Raw genomic sequence first — 24929 nt, forward strand, 5'->3', positions numbered from 1 at the left:
GCTAAGAATCCCTGAGATCCATCCCTCCCACCCATCCACCCACCAAAAAAAAAAAAAAGATTCCTTCCTCTTCTCTTCATCTCTTAAAATTTGGTCATCCCAGATATAGTAGGTCTCAGCAAACACAGGTAGACTCCTTTGTTAAGGCCAAAACAAAAAGCCTAATCCTGGAAATAAGACATTCTGCTGTACCTGCAGCCACCCTAGGCACTGTGGCAGGACCACCTACATCCTATGCCCACGGCAGGTTCAGTATCAGCAAAGCTTACCCCTCACCGAGAATCCGCACACACTAACTATGTACCAAACCCTGGCTGAAACCACAGCAAGAGAAATCTGAAAGAAAAAGGAAATGGCAAATAATCTTTTCAGTATGGGATCTGTAAGAAATTGTTATTCAGTGTACACTAAAATGCTTAGTAATTCAAATGGAAAAAAAAAGGATGTGAGAAAGGAATTTTGAATTGAATGGGCCCAAAACAGCAAATATTTTTACTAGACAACTTTGAGGCATCTCATCTGCCACAGAATCTGAAATAATAGTTATCAAGTTATTGCAGTTTTACCATAAATGACGTGAAAAGGCTTATTTGACTGTCTGGTCCTAGAGCCAACAGTCCTAGCATGTTGGGTGCCTGGCCAGCTGCCTAACTGACTGAATGGATAAATGTTACAGATGGATGGATGGATGGATGGATGGATGGATGGATGGATGGATATATGAATAAAGCAGTATCTGTAGGCAGCCCTGTATGTATGAATTGGCCCCCTAATATTGGTCTACCACTACTCTAAGCCCTTGGCACCTCAAGCCTCACATTGTTTTGTCCCTGCCTCTGCTCCCACCTAATATAAAGACAATCTAGCGACAGAGCAGTTGCCGCTTTACCCTACATAGAAGGCTACAAAGGTAAGCACGATCAGAAATGTATCTGAGAAATATCACCTTGGTTGCAGTGTAGAGAAGGGTGTGGAGGGGAAAAGCCGGGGAGTTAAGTGAAAACTATTACACTAATCTCTGCAACAAATATGAAGGCTTCAGATAAAGTGGTGGCAACAGAAGTAGAGATGATTGGTCAGAATTGGGACAAGGCTTGATGATGGATTAATTTTGGAGACGAAGCAGGGACCAGGGTCTAGACCCTTGACACTTGAAGTATAGTATACAGACCAACAGCAGTTGCATCACCTGGGCGCTTGTTAAAGATGCAGAATCTTAGGCCCCACCCCAGACTTACTGAATCAGAATCTGCATGTTAACAAGATCCCCAAGTGATTCATGTGCACAGAATAAAGTTGAGAAGTGCTGGTTTAGAGAATACTTGGGTTCCTTTGAAAGCTGGCCATACACTGAAAGACAAAACTGGATTTGGCTTCGGACAGCTTGGAGTTATGGTGTTTGAAAATTATGCTGCTTTTTCAGCAGACATTAATTGACTACTGTAGATCAAGGCTCTGGAAGACAGATAAGACACAGTCCCCAGCCTTAGAGACCTCACATCTGGTAATTCAAAAGAATTTTTAAAGGCAATTATAATATAGTGTGCTGAATGCCATGTATGAGGTATTCACAGGCTACAAGTTCACCTTCCTACTTTCATACTTGGGTCAAAAGCCAGCCAGGACCCAGCTTGGGCAGGCTCAGGTTGAATGGGGAAGACCTTTCTTCAAGTTGCTCAGCCAAAGAGAAGCCCACATCATCCTCCGGCTAGACATGCAATGACTTAGTCAGGACCCCGTCACTTCTTTCCTTCACATTGTGTGGTTGGAAGGAAGAGGTAAGAGAATATTTGACTGGGTAAAAAAATTGTCTCATTAGATGCCCATGAGCTATCATTTCTATTTGCTGCCTTCCAGGTCACATCTCTGAAGGGAGTAAAGTCAAAAAGCTGTAGACATTAAAGCAGCAGTAGCATTTTAACAAACACTCTTTCAAAAACTTACCAGGCAAATATGGAGAGTATCGCCTTGGCTCAACCACTGTGAGCCAAAGTTCAAATTCAATTCATTACCAATCAGAGGGCAAAAGCCATTCAAGCCACCAGGCCATGGTCCTTCTCTAAATCTGACCAGCATTTCAGTGGCTCCCTCCTGCTGGTATAGCAACTCTTTCTTCTTCGCTTTCTTCAACACCATCTTTTCCATCTCTGTTTACTGATGTTACTAACCCCTATTATTTGATCTATGTGTTTGGTTCCCCCAGTGATTGATTTCTTGACAATATATTTAGACTTACAAAACCACAGGCTCAATTTAACTTGAGAACAACAGATTTCTCAGTAGAATCCAAAGTAATTTTAAGGCATGCTCTAATGATCAGTCCAGCAGCTTCATGAGTTCAGTGATAGTAAGTATTCATTTCCACTTTGCCATTAAGGAGACAGAAGCAGAGAAGACTTCAGGGGCTTTGTCCAGAGTTCCTGTGTTGAGCTGGGAATGGGACCTGGGAACCTGTACTCCAAGGGATAGTGCTATGTACCACAGTCCCTCCCCACATATAACAGCATTTGTAAATAGATTACTCAGAGGTACAATTTAAAAACAAATCTCTAGGCATAAGGAAATGTCCATAGAGCTCCATATAACTTTTGCAGTGCCTGGATTTCTGCAAAAATGTAATTTTCCCTTCTAGCATCCCACACTAGATTGAATATCTTGCAAAGATGACAAGACTCCTTACAATAACTATTCCCCAGTTAAAATTCATCATTGGGTAAAGTTCAGCTGTCCCACATCATCAAAGTTAAGCTAAAATATCTTAAAATCCTTCGGGTATGCATGCTCAGGTTGGAAACCAGGAATATTTATAGAACACACTGAAAATACTAGTAATTCCAACTTTAATCTAATATATATCAGGTAATATAAATGTTTTGGGACTATTAAAACATTTCAAGCTAAAGGGAAGAGTAACAATAGCTACAAAGTCATAGAAGTTAACACACTTTAGGTTTTTACATAAGTATATTTGAAACAGTGGATGAGTCATCAATAGATACCCTCATATGTGTTCCTCTAAGATTGGAGAAAAATTAAATAGAATCAATCCTTGGTTAGCCTGAGATGTGGAACATAGATACATAGATACCAATAACCATGTAATGATATTCTTTGTTATTAGAGGAAAATGAACTAAATGAGTAGATTTTAAATAACACCTTCTGATATTAACAACACTCTCATAGTTTTTCTAGTAACACTTCAACATTTTACAATGAAATCAGAAAGCTAAATAATGATTAACTAATACTAAAATGGCAATTTATACTTTATAAAGCCCTTTCACTTATAGTATTTGTGCCTCAGAACAATCCCATGAAGTTTTTACAAACTATACAAATGAGGAAATCAACTAGGTGAAGTGATTTGTCCAAAGTCTCACAAGTAGTAAGTGAAAGGGCCATCACTTAACCCAGGCGTGTATGAGTCCAAATCCAAGGGCGATGAGCACATAGCTGAGCTCACGTTAAGTGTCCCTACCACATCACACATCCAAAAAGGAGGACACAAGGAAACTTCTGGAGTTGATGGATTTGTATATTACCTTGATCGTGGTGATGATGTCATGGGTGTAATGCCTGTGTCCAAACTCATCAAACTGTATACATTAAATATGTGCAGTTTCTTATATATCAATTATACCTCAACAAAGCCCTTTTAAAAAAAAAGATGGAATGCCTGATTTTAGATTTCTGAGAATAAATATCTTCATTAGTAATTTGACCCCTTTAGATAATGCCTGTCATGCCCGTACTTATCTTTCCCTGACACTGTCACTCTCACTTCTCCATGAACTACTGTGATCTAGAGAAGTCTAAGCTTTTTGAGAGTAGTACAGAGAAAGGGGAGAAAAAACAAATATAGGTATTTATTCTTTGGTGTCCACACTTCATGGCAACAATGGACATTTGTTCGCCAATGCTCTTGGAGTTGGCACACGCAGTGGGAAAGAATGGGCATCCAAACCCCAGGACTGAGAGGTGCCGTGGCTACCCCTCACGTAGGGCCCTGCTGCTGGGCTGAGGCGAGTAAGGCCTTCACACCACTCTGCATTGCTTCCTCCGGTCAATCCATTCCAAGGTTTATCATCCCATTCAGTAAGGAACAGTCTCTTCTCATTCTTTCTACTATCATTTAGGTCCAGTTTCCCTGATTTTAACCTCAGCAACCAGCGAGGACAATTTGTCTATGTATTGCAGCTCCTCCACCAGTCTTGCCAAGCCAGAAACCTTGGAGGAAATTCTTTGCCCCCTACTCTCAACCCCACTATCCATACCCTTCAGTTACCTCATTCTTTCTAGTCTTCCCTCTAAATACCTCCTGAATCCATTTACCTTTCTACATGCCTACAGCCACTACCCCAAGCCAAGCTAGCAATCCCTCTTCCCAGCACTACTTCACAACCTTCCAACTGGTGTTCCTACCCCTCTCCAGTTCCTTTCCTACACAGCAGCTAAAGTGATTTAGTTAAAACAAAAATCAAATCACATTACTCCCCTACTTAAAATATCCCAGTGCCTTCTCACTGCTCTCAGGATAAAGTCTGAGTATGTCCCATGCCCTGCAAGGCTCTACATGCCCTAGATTCTAATTCTGAGGTCACAGCTCTCATCCCAGTCCTGAAATCCAAGCCCTACTCCCTCTTGCAGCTATGCCTTTACTCACTCTCCTTCCTCAGGTTTTCCCCTGTCACTTGTCTGGCTATGGATCCTTGAGGACTCAGTTCAGGTGTCACCTCCCTCAGCAGTCTTTCCTGGCTTGAGAGGTGCTTCTCTCTATATAGTCACAGCAACCTGTGCTCACCTTTATTATATTATGATCACCCTATTTGCTTATTTATCTCCTATCGCTAGTCTGAGAACTTTTCAAAGTCTGTGCCTATAGCTCTGCCAGCTCTGTACTCCCAGGACGCAACACAGTCCCTGGCATATAGTAGTACTTTGGTACATACTAAATGAATTAGTTAATGAGAAAGGGTCGAAATTAGTCAAAATAGGTCATGTTACAGACTTAGATCAAGCTATCAATAATATGAATGGGTGAAACATTCCAAGCAAAAGGCATAGACTGTCTGATGGATTTTTCTTAAAGATTCAACTATAGATGTCCACAGAAAATACACATTACATTCATAGATAGAAGTAATCTGAGCAAAAAGAGAGAAAAGATATATCATGAAAACAAGAACCATAAGAAATACAGAATGCCTATACTAATATCAGAGAAAACAGACTTTAATAAATGTTACTAGAGATAAAAAGGTAACTTTTATAATGGCAAAAGAAATAATGCATTAGGAAAATACAACAATCAGAAATATACATGCAGCTAATAACACAGCCCAAAAACACATGAAGCAGAAACTGACAGAATTAAAAGGAGAAATAGAAAATTCAATAATAGTTGGAGACTTCAATATCCCAATTTCAATAATGGATAGAAAAACTAGGAAAAGATCAACAGGGAAAAAGGAGTCTTAAACAGTGCAATAAACCAACAAGACTTAGCAGACATCTAGAGAACACTCCACCACCAATAGCAGAATACAGTCTTCTCAAATGCACATAGAATATTCTCCAGAACAGACCATATGTTGGGCTATAAAATACTTCTCAATATATTTAAAGGGAGTGAATCATACAACATATGTTCTCTGACCACAATGGAATATAATTATAACTAATTTAAAGAGGGAAATTTGGGAAATGCATAAATGTGTGGAAATTCAACAGTGAACTCTTAAATAACCAATAGTTCAAAGAAGAAAGCATAAGTGAAACTGGCAGATCTCTGAGATAAATTTAAATGAAACAAAACACACCAAAACTTATGGGATGCAGCTAAAGCAGTGCTTAGAGGAAATTTTATAGTTGTAAATGCTTATTTTTTTTTTAAATGAAAGCTCTCAATTCAATAACCTAACTTTCTACGGCACGACACTTGAAAGTAAAGAACACACTAAACCTAAAGCAAACAGAAGAAAAGAAATATTATAGATCACAGTGCGAATTGAGGAGAAAGTCAATGAAACCAAAAGTTGGTTCTTCAAAAAGATTAACAAAAGTTGACAAACCTTAACTAACCTAGACTGACCAAGAAAATAAAAGACTCAATTACTAAAACCAAGAATGAAAGAGAGGACACTAATACCATTCTTTAAAAATAAAATAGTTTAAAAGGGAATACTATGAACAACTGAGTGCCAGCAAACTAGATAATTTAGACAAAATGGATAAATGCCTAGAAAGACACAAACTACTGAAATTAACTCAAAAAGAAAAAGAAATGCCTGAATCAAACTATTAAAAACTACAGTCATTGAATAAATAATTTTAAAACTTACCACAAAGAAAATCCAAGGCCCAAAGGGTTTCTCTGGTGAATTCTACCAAAATATTCATACCAAGTTTCACAAACTATTTCAAAACACAGAAGAGGCAAGAACACTTCTCAATTCATCCTATGAGGCCAGTACTACTCTGATAATAAAACCAGCTAAAGACATCACAAGAAAAGAAAACTACAGACCAATATTCCTAATGAATATAGATGCATAAATCCTCAAGAAAACAGTAACAAACCCAATCCAGCAACATATAAAAAGGATTGTGCCACATGACAAAATGGGATTTATCCATAGCATACAAGGTTGGGTTAATGTCCAAGAGTTAATGTAAAATACCGTATCAAAAGAATAAAGGGAGGAACACATGATTATCTCAATAGACAGAGAAAAATCATTTGTCAAAATCTAATATCCATTCGTTGATTAAAAAATATATAATGAACACTTGCCAAACTAGGAATGAAAGGGAACTTCCTCAATTGCATAAAAGGCATCTAGGAAAAATCCCGGAGATAACATCATACTTAATGATGAAAGACTGAATGCTTTCCCCCTAAGATCAGAAACAAGGTAAGGAAATCCATTCTAGCTGCTTCAATTGCATAGCACTGGAGATTCTAGCCAGGGAATTTAGGCAAAAATAAATGAATAATAGGTAGACAGATGGATAGATAGAAAGACAGACAAAATGCATCCACATCGAAGAGGAAAAAGTAAAGGTGTTTATTTACAGATGATATAATCTTTTTTAATTGAAGTATAGTTGATTTACAATATTGTGTAAGTTTCAGGTGTACAGAAAAAATGATCCAGTGACTTTTTTTCAGATTATTTTCCATTATAGGTTATTACAAGATATTGAATATTATTTCCCATGTGATACAGTAAATCCTCATTGCTTATCTATTTTATGTATAGTAGTTTGTGTCTGTTAATCCCATATTCCTAATTTATCCCTCCCCTATTCGTTTCCCCTTTGGTAACCATAAGTTTGTTTTCTATGTTGGTGAGGCTCTTTCTGTTTTGTATATAGATTTATTTGTATTTTTTTTTAGATTCCACATATAAGTGATATCATATGATATTTGTCTTTCTCAGCCTGACTTACTTCATTTAGTATGATATTCTCTAGGTCCATCCATGTTGCTGCAAATGGCATTATTTCATTTTTTGTTATGGCTGAGCAATATTCCACTTACATATATATATATATATATACACACACCACATCTTCTTAAACCAATTGTCTGTTGATGGACACTTGTTTTGTTTCCATGTCTTGGCTATTGTAAATAGTGCTATGAACACTGGGGTGCATATATCTTTTCAAATGAGAGTTTTCATCTTTTCTAGATATATGTCCAGGAGTGGAATTGCTGAATCATATGATACCTCTATTTTAATTTTTTTAAAGAACCTCCATACTGTTTTCCAAAGCGGCTGCACCAATTTTCATTCCCACCAACAGCATTGGAGGGTTCCATTTTCTCTGCACCCTCTACAGCATTTGTTATTTGTAGGCTTTTTGATGATGGCCATTCTGACCTGTGTGAGGTGGTACCTCATTGTACTTTTGAGTTGCATTTCTTTAATAATTAGCGATGTCGAACATCTTTTCATGTGCTTGTTGGTTATCTATATGTCTTCTTCGGAGACATGTCTATTTAGGTCTTCTGCCCATTTCCTGATCTAAGAAAATATTGCTACAATTTATGTCTGAGAAAGTTCTATGTTCTCTTCTAGGAGCTTTATGGTTGTCATGTCTTATATTTAGGTCTTTGAACCATTTTGGGTTTATTTTTGTGTGTGGTGTGAGGGAGTCTTCTGATTAAATTGATTTACATGTGGCTGTTCAGCTTTCCCAATATCACTTGCTGAAGAAACTGTCTTTTCTCCGTGGTATACTCTTCCCTCCTTTGTCATAGATTAATTAACCATAAGTGTGGGGGTTTATTTCTGGGCTGTCTATTCTATTCCATTGATCTATGTGTCTGTTTTTGTGCCAATACCATACCGTTTTGATTACTGTAGCTGTGAAGTGTTGTCTGAAGTCTGGGAGGGTTATACCTCCAGCTTTGTTCTTTTTCCTCAGGATTGCTTTGGCAATTCTGGGTCTTTTGTGATTCCATATAAATTTTAGGATTATTTGTTCTAGTTCTGTGAACGATGTCGTGGGTAATTTGATAGGGCTCACATTAAATGTGTAGATTGCTTTGTGTAGTATGGCCGTTTTAACAATATTAAGTCTTCCAATCCAAAAGCATGGAATATCTTTCTATTTCTTTCAATAATCTTCAATTTCCTTTATCAATGTTTTATAGTTATCGGCATATAGATCTTTCACTTCGTTTGTTAAGTTTATTTCTAGGTATTTTATTTTTTGACACAACTTTAAACAGGATTTTTTTTTTACTTTCTCTTTCTGATATTTAATTTTTAGTGTAAAGAATGCAACAGATTTCTGTATATTAATCTTGTATCCTGCTACTTTGCTGAATTCATTTATTAGTTCTAACAGTTTTTGTGTGGAGTGTTTAGTGTTCTCTATATAGAGTATCATGCAGATGACATAATCTTGTATAAAAAAATCTTAACAAATACACTAAAAAACTATTAGAATTTTTTAAAATAAGTTCAGCAAAGTTGCAGCATAGAAGATCAATATTTAAAAAATCAACTGTCTTTCTATACAGTAGCAAAGAACAAGCCAAAAATGAAATTAAGAAAACAATTACATGTACAACATCATCAGAAAGAGTAAAATACTTACAAATAAATTTTTTAAATAGTATAAAACTTATAATCTAAAAACTGCAAAACATTGAGTGAAATTAAAGAAAATCCAAACAAATGGAAAGACAGTCCATATTCATGGATTTAAAAACTTAAATGGTAATGTTCCCCCAAACAGATCTATAGATTCAACACAATTTCTAAAAAAATTCCAGTTGGCTTCTTTGCAGATAAGCTAACTTTAAAATTCATACTGAAATTCAAAGTACCCAGAGTAGCCAAAAAATTCTAAAGAGAGAAGAAAAAATCTGAAGGCTTCACACTTCCTGTTTTTAAAACTAACTACAAAGCAACAGTAGTCAGAGACTATTTGGTGTTTCATTAAGATAGCTATATGGATTAAAAAATAGAATTAAGAATCTAGAAATAAATGCATACATTTACGGTCAGTTGATTTTCAACAAAAGTACCAAAGCAGTTCAATAAAGAAAAAAAATCTTTTCAACAAATGATTCCGGGACAACTGATATCCACACAGGAAAGAGTGAAGTTGGACCCCTTTCTTACAATATATACAAAAATAACTCAAAATAGATCATGGACCTTAAAGTAAGAGATAAAACTATAAAACTCTTAGAAGATAGAGGAGTAACTCTTTGAGATCTTGGGTTAGGCAAAGCATTCATAAGAGATAAAAGAAAAAACAGTTAAATTGGATTTTATGAAAATTTAAAACTTTTGTGCCTCAATGAACATCATGAAGAAAGTGAATGAGAGAAAAGTATTTGCAAAGCATAAATGCAACAAGGGACTTGTACCCAGAATATATATAGAACACAATACTAAAAAAGAAAATAAATAATGCAATTAAAAATGGCAAAAGATCTGAATCAAAGACATTCAAATGGGCAGTAAGGACAAGAAATGATGCTCAACACCATTACTCTCCAGCAATAAAAAAGAATGAACTATTGTTACAAGCAACAGCTTGGATGAATCTCGAATGAATTATGCTGAATCATAGGAGACACCCCAAACTAGCTCTCACTCCTAATCCAGCAGAACCACGGTGCCCCAGAATTCCAAACTGAAAGCCACCAGTGACCCCAAGACCTAAGGTGCTCAATATTAAAGCTGCCGGTTTGCACAAGGCCATTGCCTCCCTCAAGGACCCTGAAGCAGATGTGGATACACTGTCCCCAAAGCTATACCTAGGAGGGCAAGGTCAGGGTCACTCAGAGGCAATCTGCCATTTAATTGTGGCAAGAGTTTACCTTTTTTCCCAGTGGTATTTCTCTTTCTCAGACCCAACTTTAGCTTCTGACATTATAATCAAAACTCCCACTATTTCTTGACTATTTCTACCCACTTGAAGTTCTGGGAGAATATTTGTTTTCTTCATGCAGGTTTCTTGTGCTAGGCTAAATTCAGAGACCACCAAGGTATGTAACCAAAAGCCAAATGATACAGCTGCGCAGTCTTCGGGCTTTCTGGCACTTTGGGCTTTCTGGTACCTCCACCTTAGCAGGCTCACTGCATACAAGAGCTCCTTTCCATTAACCAGAAAGAGCTCCATCCCGGAGCCAGACCCCAGCAAACAAGAAGAGCAGGATGTTTGTGGTCCCTGGCTTGTTTGCCATCGGCATGGAAATCTGACCTCCGTGACATTCACTAGAGAAGATATTCCCAGCCAAAGGTCACAGCCTGAGAGTCCACACCCAGTCTCTTGATACTAGTACCATAACCTTCCTACAATGAATATCGGTGACATCACTATGGTTTAAAAGCAAAACAAACATGACAGTCAACGGAGAGCATCACAATCTTGCTCCTTCCAATCCAACCACGTGTTTTCAAAGGGGAGAGACTGTCAATGTAACTGCTAACTTCCATGTGTACAAATCCTGTATGTAAGCCCCCAACATAGCATTCTGCTAAACTCTGGAAAATGATGAGCCACTTTCCTACAACAGGATTAGGCAAGGTGTCTGCAACACAGGACTCCCTCATTGAGGGCTGAGCTGAGCTCATTTGGCTATACTTAGCAGTCTAGCCAAGCCACATACATACCTTCAGCTCCCCCCAAATCAAAACTATACCCCCTCCTGGACAGAAGAAACTGCTGGAAACCAAAAAGTGTGAGTCTAGTCTCATCCCAATGGATCTTGTGACATCTAGGCCTCTAAGCCCCTCAATAATAATTTTTCAAGGCCATCTGGAATAAATAGAAGTCTCACTCAAAGCCGCATGTATGCAAATTGTGGCACTTTAAATGGATTCCGTCCTTAAGTGCACAAACCTAAAAGCACGCAAGCAATTGGATTAGAAAAGCAAGAGGTTTTTTTTAACTCTCTAATTGGCATTAAGTCACCAAACATTGTCAAACACATATCACTTGCTTAATTATTTTGTGTGCGCATGTGTACATCTCTATAACTTCATAAACACAGAAATGAGAGTAAGATGCAGATTTAATGTACACCCATATGGCGATAAATACAAAAGCTGCCAGAAGATTGTAAAATGCTATACTAATGCTAAAGTGTTATCTTTTTTTCTCTTGCTTTGCTTCCAAGTCACAAGGAACAAATTGAGAATACCGTAGATGCTAAGCAAGAATACTTATCTAAAAGGAGAAATAGACACAGACCATTTTGTCCAATAATGCAAAATATTTTTAAATACCTTTCTTCAGCTCCCTGTTCTCATCTTAGTCTAATTATCTTTGTTAATCCTATAGTGTGTTTATGCATAAAATCATTTCTACGTGTTCATTAGAATTTTTATTGAAGTAATTCTTCATAAGCAGCCTACTACGCATCATTCACCCCAGTATGCCTCCCTTCAGCACTGCTTTAATGAGTTCTAGTTGGCCTATGACACTGGTAGAACATACTATACCACTTTCAGCAAAACCAATCACAAAAATGATAAATATGTTTGCCTCTAGTATATATGACAAATAGGCTTAAACAGTTTTTCAGTCTTCTACGTAGCAAAGTCTCAGTCATGACGCATCTGCTGAGGTGGCCATCATCCCGAGGTCAAACTCTCCTCTGTACTGGGAGTCATTTTACCATCCTTCCATGCCTTCGACCTCATTTCTTTGCTGACCCCACCAAGTCTGCCAGACTGGTAAACCCACGCTAATCTGCACACTCTCTTTAATGGCTCTTTTCTAAAGTTGCCTCTTCCAAAGGAGAGAGAATAGTCCCCTTTACGGGAATTTGCTCCCCTCACTTGGTTATTTCCGGAATAAAATACGTTTTTATTATCTTCATGATGAGCTCCTGGGATAAGGGCAGGCTTCAGGATTCATTTTCTCTGGGACCCCGCACTTGAATTTGAGAGAAAGTATCTTTATTTCACTGGCTCCTCATAATCCAAGATTCTATGAGCTGCCCTGGATGAATTCATTCACACGACCTCCAAAGGCTGTGTCTACACAGACCAAGTGCAGAAAAAAGAATAATAAAATTTAAAAAATCGTCATTTATAGAAACAGGCCATGGTCAGAGCAGTGCAACGGACATTGCTAAAGAGGCAATTGCCAAAATTCCAGAAGGAATAAGATGCTTTGGCTTCTTACAAATCTTGTGAAGTGTATGAGCCATATTTTGAGTTCACATGGGGCATAAATTAAAATACAGTCAAGGTCTTCGGTCTTCACTTTCCCTACCTGAAAAAAACAAACAAACAAAAAAAACTGACTCTTTTCCTCTACCATAATTACTTCTATTTTTATTTCCCCTAAAACATAATTCTTTCATGTAAAACATTGCTGAAAGCATTTGCAGTATCTTGTGTATCTAAATCCTTGTTTCAGAGAGGAGAAGAGCTGCATAATTCACTTTTAAAGAGTGAGTTTTATTAAACTTTTTAAAAGGTGCTTTTAAAAAATCAGCTAACAGGTTGGATTCTGGTATCTCCAGACAGTCACTTCAGGTCTCCATTCCACTTAACCTGCATAGGCATAGAGCCAAAAAGGAGGGTAAAGGCTTTTACTATGGAGGATAGTACGGAAGTCCTTAAAAAACTAAAAATAGTTACCATGTGATCCAGCAATACCATTCTTGGTCATATATCCAGAGAAAACTCTAATTTGAAAAGATGCATGCACCCCAGTGTTCACAACAGCACTATTTACAGTAGCCAAGACATGGAAGCAACCTAAACGCCCATCGACAGATGAATGGATAAAGAAAATATGGTATATTTATACAATGGAATACTACTCAGCTATAAAAAAAGAATGAAATAATGTCATTTGCAGCAACATGGATGGACCTGGAGATTATCATACTAAGTGAAGTAAGTCAGACAGAGAAGGACAAATATCATATGTTATCACTTATGTGTGGAACCTAAAAAAATGATACAAATGAACTTATTTACAAAACAGAAACAAACTCACAGATAAAGAAAACAAATTTATGGTTATCAAAGGGGAAAGTAGGGGGAGAGATAAATTACAAGTCTAGGACTAGCAGCTACACACTATATATAAAATAGATAAACAACAAGGTCCTACTGTATAGCACACGGAATTATATTCAATATCTTACAATGAACTGTAATGAAAAACAATATATATCTACATATATATGTATAACTAAATCACTATCCTGAACACGAGGAACTAACACATTGTAAATCAGCTATACTTCAATTTAAAAAATAAAAAATAAAATAGAGGGAAAGGCTTTTGGAGATTTGTCTGAGAATTTAGTGGACATTAAAACATGTCAGACAGGCCAGGTGGCCCAGTTGGTTTTAAATGCCAACTCCAATACTGATTGGTTGTGTAAATTTGGGCAGATTATTTATCTCATCCAATTCTCTGTTTTCTCATCTTTAAGTGGGTTTTTTAAACATCTATCTCAGAGGGTTGTTTTGCGGATTAAATGAGAAAAATATACGTCATGCCCTTGGCATAGGTAGGTACGTCAAAACACTAATACGTCTTCACAGAAAGTCCGGCCAAGCAACACAGGTCAAACCATCACTTTACAGCACTTCTTTTTGTCTAAGTCTTGGAGTTGTTCACTTTTTCTTTGGTTGTGTCCCAATAAAACTTTATCTACAAAAATAGAGACAAGATATGACCTGTGGTTTGCAAACTCCAGTACAGATAACATGTGTAATGTAGAGGTTAGAAATACTGTGTATGTATGTGTGTGCATATATATAGCTTAGATATGATCTTTCTGAAGTTTGATTTGGTATATTTTTGTGGGCTTGTTGGATATCTGTATGTTTGTGGGAAAGGGCCTTATGAATGTTCACCCAAATGAAACTTGGAGAAATGTATCTGAGTATTTTATATGTAATGGAGATTTTTATTTTCACAAAAGACAAGTTCTCCCATTACTGCTACATAATTTGCCAAATGCAAAGATTTTTATAGTCCTCTTAAGTTGCAAAGGTTCCCCACATGGGTAATGACAACAAAACGTAAGTAATAATTACAGCCATAATTTTTAAACACATATTACATGCTAGGTGTTGAATCTTTGATGTACATTATGTAGATGCTAACATGGAGTTCTTCACTCTTGCATGTGAATTAAGAAGCTTGATGTGGTCAGAATACTTCCAAATATATCAACCTACTAAGCTTCTTCTCATGAATTCAGATATGGCCTGATCCTTCCTGATTGGTCATATCCAATGACTAAGCACTGCACAGTCAGGCAGAATGGTCTGTAAGATATTTATTCACTGAAGTTTTTCTAGTCCAACTTTATGGCTTAGTATATGGTCTATTTTCAAAAATGCTCCATATGTGCTTGAGAAGAATATGTATTCTAATTGGATGTGCGTCTCTTACACTGAGCTTGTTAACCATGTCATTCAAATCCTCTGTATCCTTACTGATTTTTATACATTTCATCTATCAATTTCTGAAAGAGGTTAGTAGATTTTACAATTTCTCCTTATTGCTCTGTCAGTTTTTGCTTTATATTTCAAAACTACTGTATTAAAGGCATACAGGTTTAGTATTGTTATGTGAAGAACTGAACATTTTATCAATGATCCTGTTTGTCCCCCCAAAAGATTTTGCCTTAGTCAGTTTAGCTACATCGCTTCCTGGTTAGTATTTACACAGTATATCTATTCCAATTCTACCTGGGTCCTAATGTTTTAGTTTTGTCTCTTAAATACAACAGCATATAGCTGGATTTTGTATTTTCATCCATTGTGATAATCTATGTCTTTCAACTGGTGAGTTTAAGTCAACTTCTATTTACTGTAACAATTGAGGAGTTGGCTGCCAAGATCAAAGAGCCCTTTAAAAGTACCTTCATGTTTCCTGGCTGTAACCTGGCCACTCTAGTCAATTTCTGAACACTCTTTGCTTGCATTCACTCTCTTGTAGGAAGTTAGCAAAAAATTCAGTGATCTCCATGAGTGAATCTGAGCTGATACTATACTGAAGGTTTGTCTTTATTAGTACAGTTATGGGAAAAAAGTCAATTACTGCAAGGAACAGTGCACACAAGCCTAATTCATTTGATGTAAATCAATGTATTGCACATTTCAACTGCTCTGTATTCCTTCAGTAAAGTGAATGGAAGTGATTCACTAGAACTAAACTCTTCACAAGAAACAAACCAATTCTCTTAGGCTCACTAGGGCATCTCTACTAGTAAAATTCAAAAAGCAATCAAACTGAATAAGAAGTCCTTTTTGCAGACATTTATATCGGGAAAGAACACGATTCTTGACAATTCAGAGTAAATGAAGTGCAAATTATTCTCTTATAATATGTCCCAGAACTGAAGCTTAACTTGTGACTAAAAAAGAACCCACAGTTTAATTAGAAAAAATATATTTATTGGTAATTCCCATGAGCTCATATTTGATACATTTATATCATAGGATAACAAGTTCAAAACTATTGCTAAGTTATAAATATGGAATTTATGCCAAAAATGCATGTATTGAATTTTATTTTGAATTTGCATGTGTGCCTATATTTGAATATTTATAATATTCCAGAAAAAGCACAGTGGAATGTGCAAGACAGATTTATTTAGTTTAATGCTCTGAAATGTGTCAAAGTCTTCCACACTGTTCTTAGAGGCAAAATGGCAGAAATAAGAAATGGGATGTACTAAAACCAATTGAATAATCTGCAAAGTCCAATACCTAGAAACTAGAAAAGCTCTTTTGCCAATAAATATTTGACTAAAGTTGAGACAAATACTTCTCTAAGCCTACAGTGGCACTGTATTAGAAGACATAGACCATTGATTGGAGTCTTCATTATGCTTTGATGGAAGAGGGAACATTCCCACCTATATCCTTTGTTTCTAACTCGGTGAGTAAATATCTCATCTTATTTGTCACAGAATGTTGGTATTAGCTTTCCAACTGTGAAGCACATTCTTTACACTGTCAAAATAACTTGTGCCTAGAATGTAGTTCCAGCAGAGTTTCAAGAATAAGATTCTGAACCTCATTGTACTTAGTGGCCCCTCAGGTATCCAGAGCAGCTAAGGAGTGAAGTGTTCTACTCCACTGAATTTACAGTTAACCGGCGGCGATGCTCTTGTGAAGTCAAACTGCTCTAGGAGGATGATGCTCCAGCAGAACGGACTCCCCTTCTCTCCTAGATGAGGGCAACACATGTACAAACTCATCTAAGCTCTCAGTGATGGATGCTTAGAACTACAGCCCTTGTTCAAACCCCAAACTTCACTCTTTTAACCAGACCATTAGCTCTGACATCATGAACATTCAAAATCCAGGCTATCTTGGGTGGCTCTGGCCAAGCAGAGTAAGCCTTGTATTTCCAACTGTGTACCGTTACTAATTTCTTGTTCCATTTAATTTTTAAACAGAGAACAAGCAATAGCAATCCACTCAAATATCTCTATAGTGTTCTGGTATAAGAGCTCCATGGATTCCTTGGAATATGATAACAGCCAATCATCAGCAAAATCAACAGCCGATGCCTGACTTACCACCTCTGCCTTTCAGACTGAGAGTTTACTTAGCTGAGGCTGCTTTCCTCATTAGGGACTCCCAGAATATCAAGAGGCTAATGAAATAACCAGCCATCATCTTTAGGAACCAAAAAGCAGATGGGTGTAATTTATCACAGGCATAATAAAGCATCATTTTAAAAACCATTAATATTTACTTTTATTATAAAAGTAGTGCATACTCATAGAGGAAATTAAAATCCTTTAGAGAAACAGAGGAAGAAAAGAAATCACTAATTGATATCTTGATGTTTTTCTTCCATTCTTTGTCTTTTATGCTTAGATTTGAGAAGGATTAAAAGATGATTTGCCCGTCTCGCTCTCATAATCGTAGTCATACCATCATACTGGGTCCACTGGGTTCATCACTGTCTATCTCTTTTTCTCTTAGCATTAAATCACTACCAATTTTCCAAACTCTAAAAAGGACATTTAAATGGTTTTGAAATAATTGTTCCAGTGGATGTACTGAGATTTCTTGAACCATTCTCCTATATGTGGGGATAACTTTTACAGATAACTCCAGGTAGCTCCTAGGATACCATGCTCACATCACCCTATACTTGTCCCCCATGGCACTTCTCACTATTGTAAGTAATTATTTGTTTTATGTCTGTCTTTCCCATTCCATGAAGGCAGGGACCACATCTACCTGGTTCTTCACTGTGCCTCCAGCACATAGCACAGTGATAGGAGATATTCCGTAAATATTTACGAATAAGTGAATAAATAAACGAGTAAGTGAAAAATACATATAAAGGATTGTTTTTCAGTAAAATCCCGGAAAAGAAATCATGGGTCAAAAAAATAAATCTTTTCAATGTTCTCTGTTTAAATTATCTATTTTATTTCCAAAAGAATCATTCGATTTTACATTTCCACCAACAATGTATGAGAATGATGGGGTTTACCACACCCTCTTCAGTACTGACTGCTACCTTTTATTGCTGGATGGTGGTGGTGATGTATACTGAGCTGTTGTTGTTGTTGTTGTTGTTGTTGTTGTTGTTGTTGTTGTTGTTGTTGTTAATCAGGGTTAATTTGAGAAGCAAAAAGGTTTTCCTACATATAATTATTTAAATTTGCATTTCTTTAGTACCAGTGAGACTACACAGCTTTTCCACGTCTGTAAACTAGCTCTGTCGTCCCCATGTTGCAAATTGTCTGGCCATATCCTTTGTTTTTCTGATCAATTCGTAGGAGTTCTTTATACAGGAAGGATGTCAGCCTTTTTGTCTGTTTTATTTGTTGTGCATATTTTCATCAGTTTGTCATATGCCTTTTCATTTTGGATATTTTTGGACAGATGAACATTTCTCATTTTTATGTAATCATAACTGTTGATCTTTTCCTCTATTCAAACAGCCTTTTCCTTGGCTCAGAGTCCCATGTGTGAATGGCAGCTATCATTTAAATAACAATGCCAACTGTGAATTCAGATTAACTGGGTTCACAGACTCCCACATACACAACTAAGCGCTCACCTGCTCTGAGACCCAGTTCTCACTGCCTTACAAGCCTTGCCCACTAGAAGTGCAGGCAACTTAAACCAGTCACAACTCTTAGTAAGCTCCCAGCCCAAACTACATCCGCTTCTCAACCTCTCCATTTTGTCAAGGGTACCACCTTGATCGCAGACTGGAAATCACGGAGGTATCTTTAACTGGACTCCAGCCTTCATTTACTTTTACGTTTTTACATTCCTGCCGGGAAAGAGCTTCTCATCCTCACTGGGGTTCAACTTCCTCACTGCCGTTCCAGGACCTCTACAGTGAGGGTCCCTAACCTTTCCCCAAGCAGGAACCTTCTCGGGTCTGGCCAGTCCTGGCTAGGTGAGGGGACTTGGTCTCAGGATGCCACGCCCACCCACAATGTCTCCTTTCTTCTAAATACAAGCCACCTACTCTCAGAAGCCTCTCTGAACAGATCTCTCCTTTTTCTGGTCTGTTCCTCATACTTCACAAAGGAAAGGGCCTTAGAAAGCATCTTATGAATCTCCCATTTTACAAGGGGAATGGACTTGCCCCAAATCACAAGTTCCTCCCCACCCCAACCTGAGAATAGTCCACAGTTGTGCGCTTTACCATCTAATCTGAATGGACTTGAGGCTGAAGATGGTGACCTTGGCTTTCTTGGCTTTGTCTGGGCTCTAATCTCCCCCTGCTGCTAGCAGAAGTCATAATACTTACTCCACAAGGTTTGCTGATTAGACCTAAACTGTTACATAAACAGATGGACTTTTCTTTCTTTCTAAAATATACACTGGTAAAGGTATGACATTTTAAAGACATTATTGATATTCAAGCCATTTTCAAACAAAATCCATCTTCTTTATTAAATACCTAAAATGCCAAATTATCCTGTTCTACTGGAAGCTCTATGAGAGCAAAGATGACGTGTCTTCCCTGGAATATAATGTGCAGTTTCACAAAATTTTGTATAATGAATGACAGATGGAAGAGATGACTATTCTTTAATGTCATTTCATGTTACTTAAGTTGACGATAGATATCTATACAAGACAAGCTGGAACATTCTTATTGCCACATAACAGCACTAATCTAAAACTACTATTAAGAAAATCTAATTCTGAATACCTTTTTGTACTCCAGGTACAAAACACTCCAGCAACGTGTTTTCCATTGTGCAAAGATACTAACTAGTACCTCTGGGGTTCTACAAATGTTATTATGGTGAGTTTCTCCCCTTCTCCTGCGAAATATGTGGGAGGGTATAATGGCTCTCAGTATCCTCTTAGTATCCTTGGCTAAGTGAAGCTACCCCTGTGAGAGCCCAGTGGCCTACGGCCTGAGGGACCAGAAGGACAGCATTGCTGCCTGTATTGGTCCATTCACTTGCTGCCTCCTCGCCCTGAACCACAAGCCTGTCATCCTGCTTCATGGCACAATCCCGAGGGGAAGGAGTGGGAGCATGCGCACGTGAGGCATGAGCAGGCACGTGCACTGTGGAGTTCTTACTAAGACATGGTTCTTTCAAAATAGAGCCACCTTTTTAAAAAGAAAAGGAAGTAAAAGGAAGCCTTTATTGCAAGTATTAAAAATGACAAAAGCAAAAAAGAGAAAGAAAGAAAGCTATTCTCCATATAAATGCCTTTTAGTCCTTTCCTGTCAGGATAACCTAGAGGATTTTAGATGACAATTAATTACACTTCCGTGTGACTGCCTGGAAATGGAGAGATGCTAAAAGTCTGGGATGCAGCATGAATATGATGATGAGATTCTGTGACTTGAAGAGTCACAGAACCTAATCTGCCCCTGCCCCCAGCCCCCTCCCGGTACCTGGGGAAGAAGAATGAGGCTCATGCCAGTTTCTTTGTGCTGGATTCTGAATTCCTCCCACCCACCCAATGTTGCACGAGAGTTGGCTACAAACAGAGGGAATTTGGCCCGAGAGAAGCCTGCAGAATTTGGGAGTTTTAAGTACTGGTCAGCAACAATGTTTTGCTACATTTTCAAAAAGGGTCTTAGAAATTCCAGAATGAGCAGGACCCTTCTCTGACCCAAAACAACATATGGGCAGCCAGATGTATGACATGCAATTTCTAGGGTTTTTTTTTTAAAGAAATACTACTCTTAATAAACAACTTGTGCCTTTTGCCAGCCCAGCACTCTCTCTTTGTCCTCTCCAGGCAACGTGACGGCAGCCGTTTCCGCTCAGCAGTTATATATCACCCAAGCACTTCACCCTCCGCTGAGGCAGGGAAGCATCTCAAATGTAGCCCTGGGAGCAGGATTCGGGTCTTGGCTGGCAGCCACGATGGCCTCTCATGCCCCCACCTAATGTGGATGGATGGCTGTGAGTCAGAAGGTGGCCCCTGTCCCCGCTGAGGGCTCCTAGTGACGTTCATTCACTAGGCCCCTAGCATCCTCCCCGCCTGCTCAGCTCTGCAGCGATTTCCCACACGGCAATGAGAGGCCCCTCTGCCATCCGGCCAAGAGACCTTCTCCTGTCAGCATGAAGCCTCAGGGAGGGAGAAATATCCTTCTCTCCCAGGAGGTGTGGCCACCCTAGTCCAATCACTCATCCCAATTCACATGTGTAAAATGACTGGAAATGGCGATGATGTCGGTGATAACAACACCACTTAACATTCAGAGTGTTCACTTTGTGGTAAATGACTCATATGAAACACCTCGCTGTGTTTTCACAAAAACCCTTGTTCATCAAGTCGCAACTGAGCAAGGACTGTGGAATCAGCCAGGACCGGGGGAAGATTTCTGCTGCGCCACTCAAGAGCTCTGTGACCTTGAGAAAGTCCTTCAACCCCTTTAGGCCTCACTCTCATCTGATAAATGGGGAGACTGAGGGCCGCTCTGCCCTCTTCCTACAGAGAGTGCAAGTTCACAGAGAAATACCAGAGATAAGGGATGTGACAGCCCCTAGGAAACTGGAAGGCACTTTCCACACGTACAAGGCTTGGGCAGGCTTTGGTCCAAGGTCGCACAGCTGGTTCATGGCTGGCCAGGAACTAAGGCCCAGGTGTCGGAACTCCCAGGCCAAACAAACAGAGCTGCTGTTCCCCTCAGCCCGGCGGAGCCCGGAGCCCAGCAGCTGGCATGGAAGGCTGCTCTCCACGGGAACTCCCCACGGCTGACTTCCCCATCTCCTGAGACCAGCTCTTCGCCCTCATGCATCACCACCGGCGCAGCTGCCTCTGGCTCTGAATGTTCAATACACTCACCCCCACACTCTCATACACACCCACACACTCGCTCTCTCGTGGTCACACACGTATCCATAGCTTTCATCGTACAGATGATCAGAATTCCCAGAACTGGTCCTGTAAGCAGGGATTTGTCAATATCCTGGGAAATTCTGGAACCCTCAAGCTAGCACTACTCTTCAAGATGAAGCTTTCCGGAGGTGGGTAGGAATTAATGAAATAAAAAAGGTGCCTCTGGGGTAGCCATGTGTTTCTCTAGCAAATTTTATTTCTTTTTTGTGAATACTGTAAGATCCAGTCACTCTGACTCTTTAAAAAGTGGTTCTTCTTTGATTAGACTAGATGGCACTGTGGTATCACCCTTTTGATGACCAAGAAAATCTTGTTTCATTTCAAATAAGTTTGCTTTAGCTAGGGACAGTCCCAGAGGCTGAACCCACTCCTTGAGGGGTCCTGGTTATCTCATGGCAAATTTCCGAAAGATTCCACCAGAGGACAGTGGCCACCAAATACATAATCCAGACCACATTAATATTGGGTGTCTACAGACCATGTTACACCCTGCCCTATATGTCCAAAAAGATTTTAAAAGGCACACGTGCCCTGTGGAACTCCAGACAAGGCTAGGATCCCATAGTGGCCAAGACCTCATTTTTACTCCTCTGCCACAGTCACGGCTGTGGAATTCTACTTTTACCCTCAGGAGCTTTTTATATCACCACCCCTCCCTACACCTACAGGCTCCACCGGCAAGAGGGATTATTTTCAATATTGCCAACTTGTTTGGGAACTTCTTAAATACCAGCATCTTGTGGTGACAATGCCTTACACAATTCTCACAATGCATTGAGGCAGCAACCTTCCTAGGGCCAAGGTTCTCTTAAGATGGGGGTAAAACAAACAAATGGTTAAAGCTGGAAGGGAAATGAAAGTTCAACAGATTCTCCCCAGATTCCAGAATTCAAAAAGAACACTGTAAACTGAGGGATGGAAAAGTGAGTAGGGAATGAGGTTTCCTCTAAATCTTAGTGGTGACCAGAAAGTCAGAGGGCCCTGTTCGCCTGCAGCTGGACAGAAGAAACTGCACTGGCTGTTGCATTCCAAGAGGCACCAACAAGACGTCGCCATGTTCCAGGGCACAGAGAACCCCTCACCATGAGGGGTTGGGAAGGCAGAGGAAGAAGTTGGGAGCCTGTCCAGTAGGCAGACGCTGTTGCAACAGTAGCAGCCTCGAGGACCCCTGTGGTCACCTCCACGGGAAGGCAGAGAGCACGGCCATGTCAACCAGACTCACTCTGTCCGTTCCCTGGACTCCCTGCCGCAGCCCAGATTTGTTTTAGGGAGAGTGGCAAAACGGGAGCCCTGACTGGGGCAACTGCAACCCAAAGAGCCCTTCCTACCCCTCCTCTTTTATGGTGCTCCATGACTTCCATCAGCCCGGCGCTGCAGTTGGATGGGAGGAAATGCCCTAGCTTCAAAAGCAACTGGCTATAAAGGCTCTTCATAAAACAGCTCTTTCCGCATCAGCTCTGGGTTCCCAGCAAGTGGGCTGGCGGTGCCCTGTTCCGGGGCCCAGAGTTTGTAAATCTGGAGCGGCTTCTCAAGACAGAAACCCACTGGGATCCCGGGCAGCGCCTTTCGGCCCGCGGGGTGCCCCCTCGCGCTCGCAAAGCGCCGCGGATGCCCCGGGAGCAAACTGGAGTGAGGGGTGCAAGCTGGTATCGAGAGTTCTCTCTGGGTGTCCACAAACAGCCGCAGAGAGATACTCATTCTCCCAGGGAGAGCAGGGCCAGTGGAGAGAAAGGAGGAAAAAGGCGACAAAAGTCAGGAAGGGAGAGAAAGAAACCAAAAGGTGAAAGAGAAAGGAGAAGCAAAGTGAGAGGAAAACGGAGGCAGAGCGAGCGGCCAGGAGCTGACAAGATCGCGAGCACGAGAAAGAGAGAAAGGCAAACAGAGGAAGCGAGAGGAAGGAGGAAAGGTGGAGAATGCGGGAGCGGGAAAGAAGAGAGAGCGATGGAGGCTTGGGAACCTGAGCGCGGAGAAAAGGAGAGGGCTGGAGGGTCTCGGGGACGCTACACGCCGAGCGCGGTTCTTTCCGGCGCTCCAGTGTGGAGCCTGCGTGCGGTACCTTGTCCCGGCGGCGGCCGGGGGGCGCTCGTTCCGGGCCTCCCGGCCGCTTCCCCCGCGCGCACTCCTAGCCGCCAAGCAGGCCAACCTGCAGGCAGGCAGACAGTCGAGCCGTCCCGGGTCGGAACCCACAGCTTCCTGCGGCCGCCACAGCACCGGGAGCGCGCGCGCCAGGGCGCCCGGCGCCTGCCCAGCCTGGGCGCCACTGTAGGGGCGCCGAGGTGTCCCCCCGGGTGCCGGTAGCGGCCGCCGCGCCTCCTGGCCCTCCGCCCGGCCCGGCCCGCGTCCGCTCCCGCGCTCCCGGGCCCTGCTCCGCCGCGGGTGCGCACTTACCTGGACGGTCTCAGCCTGGCGTCGCGCTTGCCGTCCACCACGGCGGGCACGCAGCTGGTGAGCTCGGTCCAGTCGGCGTGCAGTCCGCAGCTCCAGCCTGTGGAGAACCTGGAGAAGAGCCAGGTCTCCCGCTTACCCGGCCGGTGGCAAGTGCATTTCTTCTGACCCACGCGGCATTCGCACGGTTGCTCCAGCTGGATGTTGCGCACCAGGTGGCGGCCAAAAGTGGTGCCTCCGGTCTTCTGGATGTGCAGGAACACGATCAGGTCATCGCCCTTGATGTCGAAGTCTACCTTGCGCAGGAGGTCGCCGCGGCTGAAATTGTAACGGGGCACGAACCTGGCGGAGCTCTCATCCTCCGAGCGGTACGGGTCTGGCATCGGGGAGCTGAACGCCTGCAGGCGGAGGAGCTGGCATTCTGTGCCGGGGCACACGTATTGGAGGACGATCACGGCAAAGAGGAAGAGCATCACCAAAGCCAGCAGCAGCTTGTTGGATTTCTCATCCATGTTCCCGACGCTGGGGGAAACCCAAGCTCCTTACGTCAATCCCGCAGCTCAGCCCGCGCTCGCCGTGCGCCCGCACCGCCCCCTCGCCCTGGCGCCGCCGTTGCGCCCCTTTCCCCCTCCCCTCGGCACCGAGTACTCCACCGCGGCGGCGGCGGCGCCCTTCTCCGCTTCCTTCCTTCCCGGCAGGCTCAGCGCTGTGGCTTCTG

General features: G+C 40.9%; 1 protein-coding gene across 2 annotated transcripts in view; it reads right to left on the bottom strand.

The window, feature by feature from the left end:
- HS6ST2 (heparan sulfate 6-O-sulfotransferase 2) overlaps positions 1-24929 on the bottom strand; it is a 272524-nt gene that overhangs the window by 246271 nt on the left and 1324 nt on the right. For both annotated transcript variants that reach the window (XM_010968447.3, XM_074358730.1), the window contains exon 2: positions 24215-24733. In XM_010968447.3, coding sequence (XP_010966749.3) covers positions 24215-24733 — 519 coding nt within the window. The remainder of the gene's footprint in view (positions 1-24214; positions 24734-24929) is intronic.

The sequence above is a fragment of the Camelus bactrianus genome, chromosome X (genome assembly GCF_048773025.1).
Source record: "Camelus bactrianus isolate YW-2024 breed Bactrian camel chromosome X, ASM4877302v1, whole genome shotgun sequence".
Lineage (NCBI taxonomy): Eukaryota > Metazoa > Chordata > Mammalia > Artiodactyla > Camelidae > Camelus > Camelus bactrianus.